We start from the raw sequence: 15,463 nt of genomic DNA on the forward strand, positions 1-15,463 counted from the left end.
TTATTTCCCTGGCACCACTCCGCCAGGGCCCTCACCTCCTCCCTGTAGGCTGTCTCATCGTTGTTGGTAAGCAGGCATACCACTGTTGTGTTGTCTGCAAACTTGAAGATTGAGTTGGAGACATGCGTGTCCACGTACTTAAATCAAATCAAATTTTATTTGTCACCAGCTTGGTAAACAACAGTTGTAGACTAACAGTGAAATGCTTACTTACTTTTCCAACAATGCAGAGTTAAAGGTAACAAAATGAATACAAATTAAATAGTGACACAGTGAATAATGAATAAAAATAAAGAGTCATAATAACATGGCTATATACAAGGTTTACAGGAGCGGGCTGTTGAGTGGATCAGTGTGGAGGAGGTGTTGTTGCCTTCCTTGCCCATCTGAGGTCAGCCCATCAGGAAGTCTAGGACCCAGTTGCACAGAGATGGGTTCAGACCCAGGACCTTGAGGTTACTGATGCACTTGGAGGGCACTATGGCGTTGTCAATGAGCTGTAGTCAAGGGACCAGCATTCTCACGTAGGTGTTCCTATTGTCCAGGAAGGATAGGGGGGTGTTGGGTAAGATGGAGGTGATATGATCCTTAACTAGTCTCTCAAAGGGGGCACTTTGTCATTCAGTTACCGTTTCTTCTTCTTCCTTTTAGGTTCTAGATAGTAACTTTTTTCTAAAAAGTGTAGACTTGGAATGAATGTGTCCCTGCTACAGTAGGGCTGGGTTACAGTAATAGCCCTGTATACAGTAGTAGGTCTGGGTTACAGTAATAGCCCTGTATACAGTAGTAGGGCTGGGTTACAGTAATAGCCCTGTATACATTAGTAGGGCTGGGTTACAGTAATAGCCCTGTATACAGTATTAGGGCTGGGTTACAGTAATAGCCCTGTATACAGTAGTAGGGCTGGGTTACAGTAATAGCCCTGTATACAGTAGTAGGGCTGGGTTACAGTAATAGCCCTGTATACAGTAGTAGAGCTGGGTTACAGTAATAGCCCTGTATACAGTAGTAGGGCCGGGTTACAGTAATAGCCCTGTATACAGTAGTAGGGCCGGGTTACAGTAATAGCCCTGTATACAGTAGTAGGGCTGGGTTACAGTAATAGCCCTGTCTACAGTAGTAGGGCCGGGTTACAGTAATAGCCCTGTATACAGTAGTAGGGCTGGTTTACAGTAATAGCCCTGTATACAGTAGTAGGGCTGGGTTACAGTAACAGCCCTGTATACAGTAGTTGGGCCGGGTTACAGTAATAGCCCTGTATACAGTAGTAGGGCTGGGTTACAGTAACAGCCCTGTATACAGTAGTAGGGCCGGGTTACAGTAATAGCCCTGTATACAGTAGTAGGGCTGGGTTACAGTAATAGCCCTGTATACAGTAGTAGGGCCGGGTTACAGTAATAGCCCTGTATACAGTAGTAGGGCTGGGTTACAGTAATAGCCCTGTATACAGTAGTAGGGCCGGGTTACAGTAATAGCCCTGTATACAGTAGTAGGGCTGGGTTACAGTAACAGCCCTGTATACAGTAGTAGGGCCGGGTTACAGTAATAGTCAATACTTCTAGTGTCTGAGCCGTTGAATTGCGACTCCTCTTTGTCTCTGTACTGATGTTTTGCCTGTTTGATTGCGTTGTGGAGGGAAGAACTACTCTGTTTGTATTCAACCATATTCCCAGTCACCGTGCCATGGTTAAATGCGGTGGTTCGCGCTTTCAGTTTTGTGTGAATGCTGCCGTCAATCCACGGTTTCTGGTTAGGGTAGGTTTTAATAGTCACAGTGGGAACAACATCTCCAATACACTTCCTTATAAACTCACTCACTGAATCAGCGTATACGCCAATATTATTCTCTGAGGCTACATGTCCCAGTCCGCGTGATCAAAACAATCTTGAAGCGTGGAATCCGATTGGTCGGACCAGTGTTGAATAGTCCTTAGTGCGGGTACATCAATCATGATGAGAATTTACTGATACAACGATACACTTACCAGTATGTAGAGTTAAGGCTTGTTTGGAGGGATGTATTTAATAAGATATAAAGTCAAGACGACAGCTGAACAATGTTACTATTTCAGTGCTCTCTGACCTCTAATCTGTGATGCCTCCCCTCTCTCCAGGTGGTCGTATGGGGTGCTGCTCTGGGAGATCTTTACCCTGGGAGGGTCCCCGTACCCCGGCATCCCTGTAGAGGAGCTGTTCAAACTGCTGAAGGAGGGCCACCGCATGGACAAACCTGCCAACTGCACACATGAACTGTAGGTCATGTTAATGTAACATTAATGTTTAATCTCTCTTGTGTTGTGTAATATAGAAAGGGATTCCAGTTGACCGGTAGTTTCTTTTCTGACAATAGATAGAAAACAGCTCAATAGATGAGCAAGGCTCAATAATGTTGATGGCTGTCGATAGCATGAATCACTTGCATATTAAAATCGGACTTGGTCTTTTATCATCATTGATCACAATAACAAAAATATGACTAAATACAATGTGTAAATACCTGACAGTAGATAGGAAACAGCAAAAACAATGTACAAATAAATACATATATAGTACCAGTCAAAAGTTGCAATCATGTAGTAACACAAAAAGTGTTAAATAAGTCAAAATATATTTTATATTTGAGATTCTTCAAAGTAACAACCATTTGCCTTGATGACAGCTTTGCACACTCTTGGAATTCTCTCAACCAGCTTCATGAGGTAGTCACCTGGAATGCATTTCAATTAACAGGTGTGCCTTATTAAAAGTTAATTTGTGGAATTTCTTTCATTCTTTATGCGTTTGCGCCAATCAGTTGTGTTGTGACAAGGTAGGGGTGGTATACAGAAGATTGCCCTATTTGGTAAAATACCAAGTCCATATTATGGCAAGAACAGCTCAAATAAGCAAAGAGAAATGACAGTCCGTCATTACTTTAAGACATGAAGGTCAGTCAATCCGGAAAATTTCAAGAACTTTGAAAGTTTCTTCAAGTGCAGTCGCAAAAACCATGAAATGCTATGATGAAACTGGCTCTCATGAGGACCACCACAGGAAAGGAAGACCCAGAGTTACCTCTGCTGCAGAGGATAAGTTCATTAGAGTTAAATGCACCTCAATTTGCAGCCCAAATAAATGCTTCACAGATTTCAAGTAACAGACACATCTCAACATCAACTGTTCAGAGGAGACTGCGTGAATCAGGCTGCAAAGAAACCACTACTAAAAGACACCAATAATAAGAAGAGACTTGCTTGGGCCAAGAAACACAAGCAATGGACATTAGACCGGTGGAAATCTGTCCTTTGGTCTGATGAGTCCAAATTTGAGATTTTTAGTTCCAACCGCTGTGTCTTTGTGAGACACAGAGTAGGTGAACGGATGATCTCTGCATGTGTGGTTCCCACCGTGAAGCATGGAGGAGGAGGTGTGATGTTGTGGGGATGTTTTGCTGGTGACACTGTCTGTGATTTATTTAGAATTCAAGGTACACTTAACCAGCATGGCTACCACAGCATTCTGCAGCGATATGCCATCCCATCTGGTTTGCGCTTAGTGGGACTATCATTTGTTTTTCAACAAGACAATGACCCAACACACCTCTAGGCTGTGTAAGGGCTATTTGACCAAGAAGGAGAGTGATGGAGTGCTGCATCAGATGACCTGGCCTCCACAATCACCCGACCTCAACCCAATTGAGATGGTTTGGGATGAGTTGGATCGAAGAGTGAAGGAAAATCAGCCAACAAGTATTCAGCATATGTGGGAACTCCTTCAAGATTGTTGGAAAAGCATTCCAGGTGAATCTGGTTGAGAGAATGCCAAGAGTGTGCAAAGCTGTCATCAAGGCAAAGGGTGGCTACTTTGAAGAATCTAACACTTTTTTGGTTACTACAAGATTCCATATGTGTTATTTCATAGTTTTGATGTCTTTACTATTATTCTTTAATGTAGAAAATAGTGAAAATAAATAAAACACTTGAATGAGTAGGTGTGTCCAAACTTTTGACTGATACTGCACATGTCATAGGAGGCTGGTGGGCCGAGCTATAGGAGGACAGGCTCATTGTAATGACTGAAATGGGATAAATGGAACATGTGGTTTCTATATGTTTGATATGTTCCATGTAATTCATTTCAGCCATAACAATGAGCCCGTCCTCCTATAGCTCCTCTCACCAGCCTCCACTAATATATGTTTTATTGTCACATACACTAGATAGGTTAGGGTTAAGTGCCTTGCTCAAGGGCACGTCGACAGATTTTTCACTTTTGGTTTCACTGGCCCAACGCTCTAACCGTTAGGCTACCTGCCACTCTTATATAGATGTGCAGGGCTCAGTGATGTTGATGGCTCAGTGATGTTGATGGCTCAGTGATGTTGATGGCTGTCAATAGCATGAATCTGTAACAACAACAGTGTATTAGCTAATGTGGCCATTATATATAGCGCATGCTAGCTAACTCACTTATACAACAATAACATACATTACATTTAGAGAATGCTAGCTAACTCACTTGTACAGCAATAACATTCATTACATTTAGAGAATGCTAGCTAACTCACTTGTACAGCAATAACATACATTACATTTAGAGAATGCTAGCTCACTCACTTGTACAGCAATCATACATACAAAAACACATCACAAGAAGCCCACAATATCTAACAAGTACCACACACATACGTATACACTCAGTGGCCAATTTATTATGTACAACCCCCCTTCAGCTCCAGAACAGCCCGAATTCAAGGCATGGATTCTACAAAGTGTCGTAAACGTTTGCTCAATTGTTATCAAGGGACCTAACATGTGCCAGGGAAACATTACCCAGGCAGGATGGGTCCATGGACTCATGCTGCCTACGGCACATCCTGCCTCTGTCATCACCATGACGCAACAGGAACCTGGATTCGTCGGACCAGGCGATATTTTTCCACTCCTCAGTTGTCCAGTGTTGGTGATCTCATGCCTGCCCACTGGAGCCACTTCCTCTTGTGTTTAGCTGATAGGAACACGGCGTGGTCGTCTGCTGCAATAGCCAATCCGTGACAAGGACCGACGAGTGGTGCGTTCCCAGATGCAGTTCTGCACATCACTGCCGTTATTTGTGTGTTTGGGGCCCGTCTATTAGCTTGCACGATTCTTGCCCTTCTCCTTTGACCTTTCATCATCGAGCTGTTTTCCCCCACAGGACTGCCGTTGACTCGATGTGTTTTGTTTGTCGCACCGTTCTCTGATAACCCTAAACGCTGTCGCGAGTGAAAAGCCCAGGAGGCTGTTTCTGAGACACTGGAACCGACGATCATACAACGCTCAAAGTTGCTTAGGTTACTCGTTGCCTAGGTCACTCGTTGCTTAGGTCACTCGTTGCCTAGGTCACTCGTTGCTTAGGTCACTCGTTGCCTAGGTCACTCGTTGCTTAGGTCACTCGTTGCCTAGGTCACTCGTTGCTTAGGTCACTCGTTGCTTAGGTCACTCGTTGCATAGGTCACTCGTTGCTTAGGTCACTCGTTGCTTAGGTCACTCGTTCTGCCCATTCTAACGTTCAGTTGAACAGTAACTGAATGCCTCAGTGCCTGTCTGCCTGCTTCATATAGCATGCAACGGCCACTTGACTCACTGTCTGTAGGAGCGATCCATTTGCGTGAACGGGGTGGTGTACCTAATAAACTGACCGGTGGGTGTGTTTACATCAGGAAATGTACACAGTGAACTCGTACACATTGTACATATGAAAATACAATATAGTATTTCAGAACATGACCTACCGTTTGCATCTCAATAGCAGACTGGGACGACTTAACGTTCACGATCTCCTCTTATCTGCAAGTGTAGCCAATGACATAACACCTTATTGACATCTGAATTAAACCAACCAATTAGTATACATGAACATTAAGTACACATTTATTTAGTGGCAAGTGGAAACATAACTAACCTGTTACATGTATAACCTTTATAGGCACTTTGAGTTTAATGTATGGTGTACAATATGTCATACAGTGAGGGTTGTGTGTGGCCTGTATGGACTGTGTTGTATTGTAACTGTTGGTGTGGACTGTATGGACTGTGTTGTATTGTAACTGTTGGTATGGACTGTGTTGTATTGTAACTGTTGGTGTGGACTGTATGGACTGTGTTGTATTGTAACTGTTGGTGTGGCCTGTATGGACTGTGTTGTATTGTAGCTGTTGGTGTGGCCTGTATGGACTGTGTTGTATTGTAACTGTTGTGTGGCCTGTATGGTCTGTGTTGTATTGTAACTGTTGTGTGGCCTGTATGGACTGTGTTGTATTGTAACTGTTAGTGTGGCCTGTATGGACTGTGTTGTATTGTAACTGTTGGTGTGGACTGTATGGACTGTGTTGTATTGTAGCTGTTGTGTATCTCTGTAGATATATGATCATGAGGGAGTGCTGTATTGTAACTGTTGTGTGTCTCTGTAGATATATGATCATGAGGGAGTGCTGTATTGTAACTGTTGTGTGTCTCTGTAGGTATATGATCATGAGGGAGTGCTGTATTGTAACTGTTGTGTGTCTCTGTAGGTATATAATCACAAGGGAGTGTTGTATTGTAACTGTTGTGTCTCTGTAGATATATGATCACGAGGGAGTGCTGTATTGTAACTGTTGTGTCTCTGTAGATATATGATCACGAGGGAGTGCTGTATTGTAACTGTTGTGTCTCTGTAGATATATGATCACGAGGGAGTGCTGTATTGTACCTGTTGTGTGTCTCTGTAGATATATGACCACGAGGGAGTGTTGTATTGTAATTGTTGTGTGTCTCTGTAGATATATGATCACGAGGGAGTGTTGTATTGTAACTGTTGTGTGTGGCCTGTATGGACTGTGTTGTATTGTAACTGTTGTGTCTCTGTAGATATATAATCATGAGGGAGTGTTGTATTGTAACTGTTGTGTGTCTCTGTAGGTATATGATCATGAGTGTTGTATTGTAACTGTTGTGTGTCTCTGTAGATATATGATCATGAGGGAGTGTTGTATTGTAACTGTTGTGTATCTCTGTAGATATATGATCATGAGGGAGTGTTGTATTGTAACTGTTGTGTGTCTCTGTAGGTATATGATCATGAGGGAGTGTTGTATTGTAACTGTTGTGTGTGGCCTGTATGGACTGTGTTGTATTGTAACTGTTGTGTGTCTCTGTAGATATATGATCATGAGGGAGTTTTATATTGTAACTGTTGTGTGTGGCCTGTATGGACTGTGTTGTATTGTAACTGTTGTGTGTCTCTGTAGATATATAATCATGAGGAAGTGTTGTATTGTAACTGTTGTGTATCTCTGTAGGTATATGATCATGAGGGAGTGCTGGCATGCTGTTCCGTCTCAGAGGCCTACCTTCAGGCAACTGGTGGAAGACCATGACAGGGTTCTATCCATGACCTCCACGGACGTAAGTCACAACTATAAACCCAATAACTATAACTGTCTAACCCAGATTACTGTCTAACCCTATCCCCAGATTACTGTCTAACCCTAACCCCAGATTACTGTCTAACCCTATCCCCAGATTACTGTCTAACCCTATCCCCAGATTACTGTCTAACCCTATCCCCAGATTACTGTCTAACCCTAACCCCAGATTACTGTCTAACCCTAACCCCAGATTACTGTCTAACCCTAAACCCCAGATTACTAACCCCAGATTACTGTCTAACCCTAACCCCAGATTACTGTCTAACCCTAACCCCAGATTACTAACCCAAGATTTCTGTCTAACCCAAACCCCAGATTACTAACCCCAGATTACTGTCTAACCCTAACCCCAGATTACTAACCCCAGATTACTGTCTAACCCTAACCCCAGATTACTAACCCCAGATTACTGTCTAACCCTAACCCCAGATTACTGTCTAACCCTATCCCCAGATTACTGTCTAACCCTATCCCCAGATTACTGTCTAACCCTAACCCCAGATTACTGTCTAACCCTAACCCCAGATTACTAACCCCAGATTACTGTCTAACCCTAACCCCAGATTACTGTCTAACCCTAACCCCAGATTACTAACCCAAGATTACTGTCTAACCCTAACCCCAGATTACTAACCCCAGATTACTGTCTAACCCTAACCCCAGATTACTAACCCCAGATTACTGTCTAACCCTAACCCCAGATTACTAACCCCAGATTACTGTCTAACCCTAACCCCAGATTACTGTCTAACCCTAACCCCAGATTACTGTCTAACCCTAACCCCAGATTACTAACCCCATATTATTGTCTAACCCTAACCCCAGATTACTGTCTAACCCTAACCCCAGATTACTAACCCCAGATTACTGTCTAACCCTAACCCCAGATTACTAACCCCAGATTACGGTCTAACCCTATCCCCAGATTACTGTCTAACCCTATCCCCAGATTACTGTCTAACCCTAACCCCAGATTACTAACCCCAGATTACTGTCTAACCCTAACCCCAGATTACTAACCCCAGATTACTGTCTAACCCTTACCCCAGATTACTAACCCCAGATTACTGTCTAACCCTAACCCCAGATTACTGTCTAACCCTAAACCCAGATTACTGTCTAATCCTAACCCCAGATTACTAACTCCAGATTACTGTCTAACCCTAACCCCAGATTACTGTCTAACCCTATCCCCAGATTACTGTCTAACCCTAACCCCAGATTACTAACCCAAGATTACTGTCTAACCCTAACCCCAGATTATTGTCTAACCCTAACCCCAGATTACTGTCTAACCCTAACCCCAGATTACTAACCCCAGATGACTGTCTAACCCTAACCCCAGATTACTAACCCCAGATTACTGTCTAACCCTAACCCCAGATGATTACTGTCTAACCCTATCACAAGATTACTGTCTAACCCTAACCCCAGATTACTAACCCCAGATTACTGTCTAACCCTAACCCCAGATTACTGTCTAACCCTAACCCCAGATTACTAACCCCAGATTACTGTCTAACCCTAACCCCAGATGACTGTCTAACCCTAACCCCAGATTACTAACCCCAGATTACTGTCTAACCCTATCCCCAGATTACTGTCTAACCCTAAACCCAGATTACTAACCCCAGATTACTGTCTAACCCTAACCCCAGATTACTGTCTAACCCTAACCCCAGATTACTGTCTAACCCTAACCCCAGATTACTAACCCCAGATTACTGTCTAACCCTAACCCCAGATTACTAACCCCAGATTACTGTCTAACCCTAACTCCAGATTACTAACCCCAGATTACTGTCTAACCCTAACCCCAGATTACTGTCTAACCCTAACCCCAGATTACTGTCTAACCCTAACCCCAGATTACTAACCCCAGATTACTGTCTAACCCTAACCCCAGATTACTGTCTAACCCTAACCCCAGATTACTATCCCCAGATTACTGTCTAACCCTAACCCCAGATTACTGTCTAACCCTAACCCTAGATTACTGTCTAACAGTTATATTGTCAAACCCTAACCCCAGATTACTATCCCCAGATAGGGGTTAGGTTTAGGGTTAATAGTTAGGATTTGGGTCAAGGTTAAGGTTATGGTTATGTTTAAGTGACAACTACAGTGAGGGAAAACAGTATTTGATCCCCTGCTGATCAGTCTATAATTTTAATGGTAGGTTTATTTGAACAGTGAGAGACAGAATAACAACAACAAAAATCCAGAAAAACGCATGTCAAAAATGTTATAATGATTTGCATTTTAATGAGGGAAATAAGTATTTGACCGCTCTGCAAAACATGACTTAGTACTTGGTGGCAAAACCCTTGTTGGTAATCACAGAGGTCAGACGTTTCTTGTAGTTGGCCACCAGGTTTGCACACATCTCAGGAGGGATTTTGTCCCACTCCTCTTTGCAGATCTTCTCCAAGTCATTAAGGTTTCGAGGCTGACGTTTGGCAACTCGAACCTTCAGCTCCCTCCACAGATTTTCTATGGGATTAAGGTCTGGAGACTGGCTAGGCCACTCCAGGACCTTAATGTGCTTCTTCTTGAGCCACTCCTTTGTTGCCTTGGCCGTGTGTTTTGGGTCATTGGCATGCTGGAATACCCATCCACGACCCATTTTCAATGCCCTGGCTGAGGGAAGGAGGTTCTCACCCAAGATTTGACGGTACATGGCCCCATACATTGTCCCTTTGATGCGGTGAAGTTGTCCTGTCCCCTTAGTAGAACAACATCCCCAAAGCATAATGTTTCCACCTCCATGTTTGACGGTGGGGATGGTGTTCTTGGGGTCATAGGCAGCATTCCTCCTCCTCCAAACACGGCGAGTTGAGTTGATGCCAAAGAGCTCCATTTTGGTCTCATCTGACCACAACACTTTCACCCAGTTGTCCTCTGAATCATTCAGATGTTCATTGGCAAACTTCAGACGGGCATGTATATGTGCTTTCTTGAGCAGGGGGACCTTGCGGGCGCTGCAGGATTTCAGTCCTTCATGGCGTAGTGTGTTACCAATTGTTTTCTAGGTGACTATGGTCCCAGCTGCCTTGAGATCATTGACAAGATCCTCCCGTGTAGTTCTGGGCTGATTCCTCACTCCACGAGGTGAGATCTTGCATGGAGCCCCAGGCCGAGGGAGATTGACAGTTCTTTTGTGTTTCTTCCATTTGCGAATAATCGCACCAACTGTTGTCACCTTCTCACCAAGCTGCTTGGCGATGGTCTTATAGCCCATTCCAGCCTTGTGTAGGTCTACAATCTTGTCTCTGACATCCTTGGAGAGCTCTTTGGTCTTGGCCATGGTGGAGAGTTTGGAATCTGATTGATTGATTGCTTCTGTGGACAGGTGTCTTTTATACAGGTAACAAGCTGAGATTAGGAGCACTCCCTTTAAGAGTGTGCTCCTAATCTCAGCTCGTTACCTGTATAAAAGACACCTGGGAGCCAGAAATCTTTCTGATTGAGAGGGGGTCAAATACTTATTTTCCTCATTAAAATGCAAATCAATTTCTAACATTTTTGAGATGCGTTTTTCTGGATTTTGTTGTTGTTATTCTGTCTCTCACTGTTCAAATGAACCTACCATTAAAATTATAGACTGATAATTTCTTTGTCGGTGGGCAAACGTACAAAATCAGCAGGGGATCAAATACTTTTTTCCCTCACTGTATAAACCCAATAACTTTAACCCCATATAACTGTCTAGCCCTAACCCCAGATTACTGTCTACCTATAACCCCAGAATACTAACCTCAGATCACTTTCTAACCCTAATCCCAGATGACTAATCCCAGATGACTAACACCATATTACTGTCTAACTGTAACCTCAGATCACTTTCTAACCTTAACCCCAGATTAATAATCCCAGATTACTAAACCCAGAGTACTGTCTAACTGTAACCCCAGAATACTAACCCCAGATCACTTTCTAACCCTAACCCCAGATTACCAATCCCAGATTACTAACTACCATATTACTATCTAACTGTAATCTCAGATCACTTTCTAACCCTAACCCCAGATTACTAACACCAGGATTTTGAATTGGAATCAATTGTTTGGTCCCCACAAGGATAGTTAAAAAAGCGTTTGTACCTGGACCTGTCTGTTCTAACACTGTGTGTTGTGTTACAACAGGAGTACCTGGACCTGTCTGTCCCGTTTGAGCAGTACTCTCCAACCTGCCAAGACTCCAGCAGCACCTGTTCCTCAGGAGATGACTCTGTGTTCTCCCATGACCCCCTCCCCGCGACCCCTTCCCTGACCAACCCTGCCTCCCCATGAACCCCTCCCTGACCAACCCTGCCTCCCCATTAACCCCTCCCTGACCAATCCCTGCCTCCCCACGACCCCCTCCCTGACCAACCCTGCCTCCCCAAAATGAGGGGGGAGTAACCTTGTCAAACTGCTGCAGACCTACATGGCAATCAGGACATATATCTATAGGTGGGGCTGATCCCCCAAAGACATCTGGGGAGGGGGACAATCGGGGGGGGGACTCCCCCGAGACACCTCTCAGCGTCATACTTTGAACCTCCTCTAGATATGGGAAAGAGAACAATGCATGCAATACATCCTCAAATGGACACATTTTTAAAGATTCTTTCCATTGAAGGTTGGACAATTTTTTGCCGCCAAAAACCTTTTTTTTCTTACAAATGAAAATGTATATTTTTTTGTACTTGGCCTGTCTTTAGTTATTGACAATCCGAAAGGTCAAACCATTCAGTGCCTACAGGAACCTAACGCTAACCTACAGGACTGGGAGGAGATTGACACAAGGACATGTGCACCATTAACCAGGGAGGTAGGGTATCCATAACGCCATTGGCTTGGGAGGCAGAGTATCTATAACGCCATTGGCTAGGGAGGCAGGGTATCCATAACGCCATTGGCTAGGGAGGTAGGGTATCCATAACGCCATTGGCTAGGAAGGTAGGGTATCTAAAACGCCATTGGCTAGGGAGGCAGGGTATCCATAACGCCATTGGCTAGGGAGGTAGGGTATCTAAAACGCCATTGGCTAGGGAGGCAGGGTATCTATAACGCCATTGGCTAGGGAGGCAGGGTATCTATAACGCCATTGGCCAGGGAGGCAGGGTATCTATAACGCCATTGGCCAGGGAGGCAGGGTATCTATAACGCCATTGGCTAGGGAGGCAGGGTATCTATAACGCCATTGGCCAGGGAGGCAGGGTGCCTATAACGCCATTGGCCACTAAAGCAGGGAATCTATAACGCCATTGGCCAGGGAGGCAGGGTATCTATAACGCCATTGGCCAGGGAGGCTGGGTATCTAAAATGCCATTGGCAAAAATAAAGCAGGGTATCTATAACGCCATTGGCCAGGGAGGCATGGTATCTATAACGCCATTGGCCACGAAAGCAGGGAATCTATATCGCCATTGGCCAGGGAGGCAGGGTATCTATAACGCCATTGGCTAGGGAGGCTGGGTATCTATAACGCCATTGGCTAGGGAGGCTGGGTATCTATAACGCCATTGGCCAGGGAGGCTGGATATCTATAACGCCATTGGCCAGGGAGGCTGGGTATCTATAACGTCATTGCCAGGGAGGCTGGGTCTCTTTACCTCTCCTCAGTGGAGCTCTGTGAACGACAGAGTATGGAGTACGCGGGAACTCGTTTTTGCAAATGTGCAGCATACCAGCAGAGCCAGAATCAACAACATGATGTGACTGGTTCATTAACAGTTAGTGCTTTACTCCAAGATCCCTCACCTTCACCGCTGTTGAATCATCTCAACCATCACGCAGCACAAGTATTTCACAATGGGACTACAATACAGCAATCTGAACCAGTCTCTGCCGTTTGAAACTCTGATGGGAACCAAGCTGCAGTCAGACCCTTCAACAGGAGGGAAATATAGAACCAGTCTCTCTGATGGGAACCAAGCTGCAGTCAGACCCTTCAACAGGAGGGAAATATAGAACCAGTCTCTCTGATGGGAACCAAGCTGCAGTAAGACCCTTCAACAGGAGGGAAATATAGAACCAGTCTCTCTGATGGGAACCAAGCTGCAGTCAGACCCTTCAACAGGAGGGAAATATAGAACCAGTCTCTCTGATGGGAACCAAGCTGCAGTAAGACCCTTCAACAGGAGGGAAATATAGAACCAGTCTCTCTGATGGGAACCAAGCTGCAGTCAGACCCTTCAACAGGAGGGAAATATAGAACCAGTCTCTCTGATGGGAACCAAGCTGCAGTAAGACCCTTCAACAGGAGGGAAATATAGAACCAGTCTCTCTGATGGGAACCAAGCTGCAGTCAGAACCTTCAACAGGAGGGAAATATAGAACCAGTCTCTCTGATGGGAACCAAGCTGCAGTCAGAACCTTCAACAGGAGGGAAATATAATTTGGGGGTGTTTCTATGTATCTTTAAACAGTTTTCATTGTAAATATATAAATGCAAATATGTATCATATTGCTGTCAACAGCCATGTACTTAAAATTAGATTTGTTTCTTCTAAAGTATTGTTTTAAAATCAAAGCATTGCAATCTGGAAAACACTGTCATGATCATGTAATAATTTAAAGTGATACAAAAGGTTTATTTGAATTATTAACATGTATATTTGTAAAGATATTTATAGACTTAACATGTAGTTCATAAGTTAGAACAATCTTGTTCAGGATTTAGTACTGTAAGCAAAGATGTTTTATTTATTTTTCTGTAACTTATTTTACAGCAGAACAATGTTATTTTCACAACTGGCAGATTTTATTTCTCTTGTTTTTCATCCATCTTGTTTTGTTTACAGTAAAAAAAAAAAAAGAATGTATGAAAATTGAAAGCAATTTTAATGAGCAGAGCAGGTCAAAGAAACTGAGTTTGATTAAATGTAAATCTAAGGAGTGAAACATTATTGAGTCGTACCTTGGTTGCAAAGTTGACTTTTACTAAATCAAAGCAGTGATTCACAGGACTCACCTGAGAAGGTTTCAGTAACATTATAGCTAAATGTAAAATGTACTTTACTACTATTTATGTTACAAGATTTATGTTACAAGATTAAGTACAAGATTATGTTTTACCATGCTAGTTCTATAAGTAGTCTTCTTCATCCAAGATATTCTTCAATCTCTTATACTGTTATACTTGTTATATACTGCTATATAGAGGCTAATACTATAGAGAGGCTAATACTATAGAGAGGCTAATACTATAGGGCACCTAATAATATAGAGAGGCTAATAATATAGAGAGGCTAATAGAGAGGCTAATACTATAGAGAGGCTAATAATATAGAGAGGCTAATACTATAGAGAGGCTAATACTATAGAGAGGCTAATACTATAGGGCACCTAATACTATAGGGAGGCTAATACTATAGAGAGGCTAATACTATAGAGAGGCTAATACTATAGGGTGCCTAATACTATAGAGAGGCTAATAATATAGAGAGGCTAATAATATAGAGAGGCTAATACTATAGAGAGGCTAACAATATAGAGAGGCTAACAATATAGAGAGGCTAATACTTTAGAGAGGCTAATACTATAGAGAGGCTAATAATATAGAGAGGCTAATACTATAGAGAGGCTAATAATATAGGGAGGCTAATAATATAGAGAGGCTAATAATATAGAGAGGGTAATAATATAGGGAGGCTAATAATATAGAGAGGCTAATAATATAGAGAGGCTAATAATATAGAGAGGCTAATACTATAGAGAGGCTAATAATATAGAGAGGCTAATAATATAGAGAGGCTAATACTATAGAGAGGCTAATAATATAGAGAGGCTAATACTATAGAGAGGCTAATAATATAGAGCGGCTAATACTATAGAGAGGCTAATAGTATAAAGAGGCTAATACTATAGAGAGGCTAATAATATAGGGTGCCTAATAATATAGAGAGGCTAATACTACATTTTAACATTATCTAGTGTTACAGAAACATTATCTAATGTTACTAAAACATCTGAAACATTATCTAGTGTTATTGAAACATCTGAAACATTATCAAGTGTTGCTAACACATTATCTAGTGTTACTGAA

At 42.9% G+C, this 15,463-nt stretch overlaps 1 protein-coding gene across 7 annotated transcripts in view; it reads left to right on the forward strand.

Moving 5' to 3' along the window:
• fgfr3 (fibroblast growth factor receptor 3) overlaps positions 1-14,319 on the forward strand; it is a 279,237-nt gene extending 264,918 nt beyond the window's left edge. For all 7 annotated transcript variants that reach the window (XM_045723814.1, XM_045723818.1, XM_045723813.1 and 4 more), the window contains 3 exons: positions 2,115-2,252; positions 7,301-7,406; positions 11,575-14,319. In XM_045723814.1, the coding sequence (XP_045579770.1) occupies positions 2,115-2,252; positions 7,301-7,406; positions 11,575-11,721 (391 nt within the window). In that variant the 3' untranslated portion in view covers positions 11,722-14,319. The remainder of the gene's footprint in view (positions 1-2,114; positions 2,253-7,300; positions 7,407-11,574) is intronic.
• The last annotated feature ends 1,144 nt before the right edge of the window (positions 14,320-15,463 follow it).

Source organism: Salmo salar, chromosome ssa09, assembly GCF_905237065.1.
Source record: "Salmo salar chromosome ssa09, Ssal_v3.1, whole genome shotgun sequence".
Classification (NCBI taxonomy): Eukaryota; Metazoa; Chordata; class Actinopteri; order Salmoniformes; family Salmonidae; genus Salmo; species Salmo salar.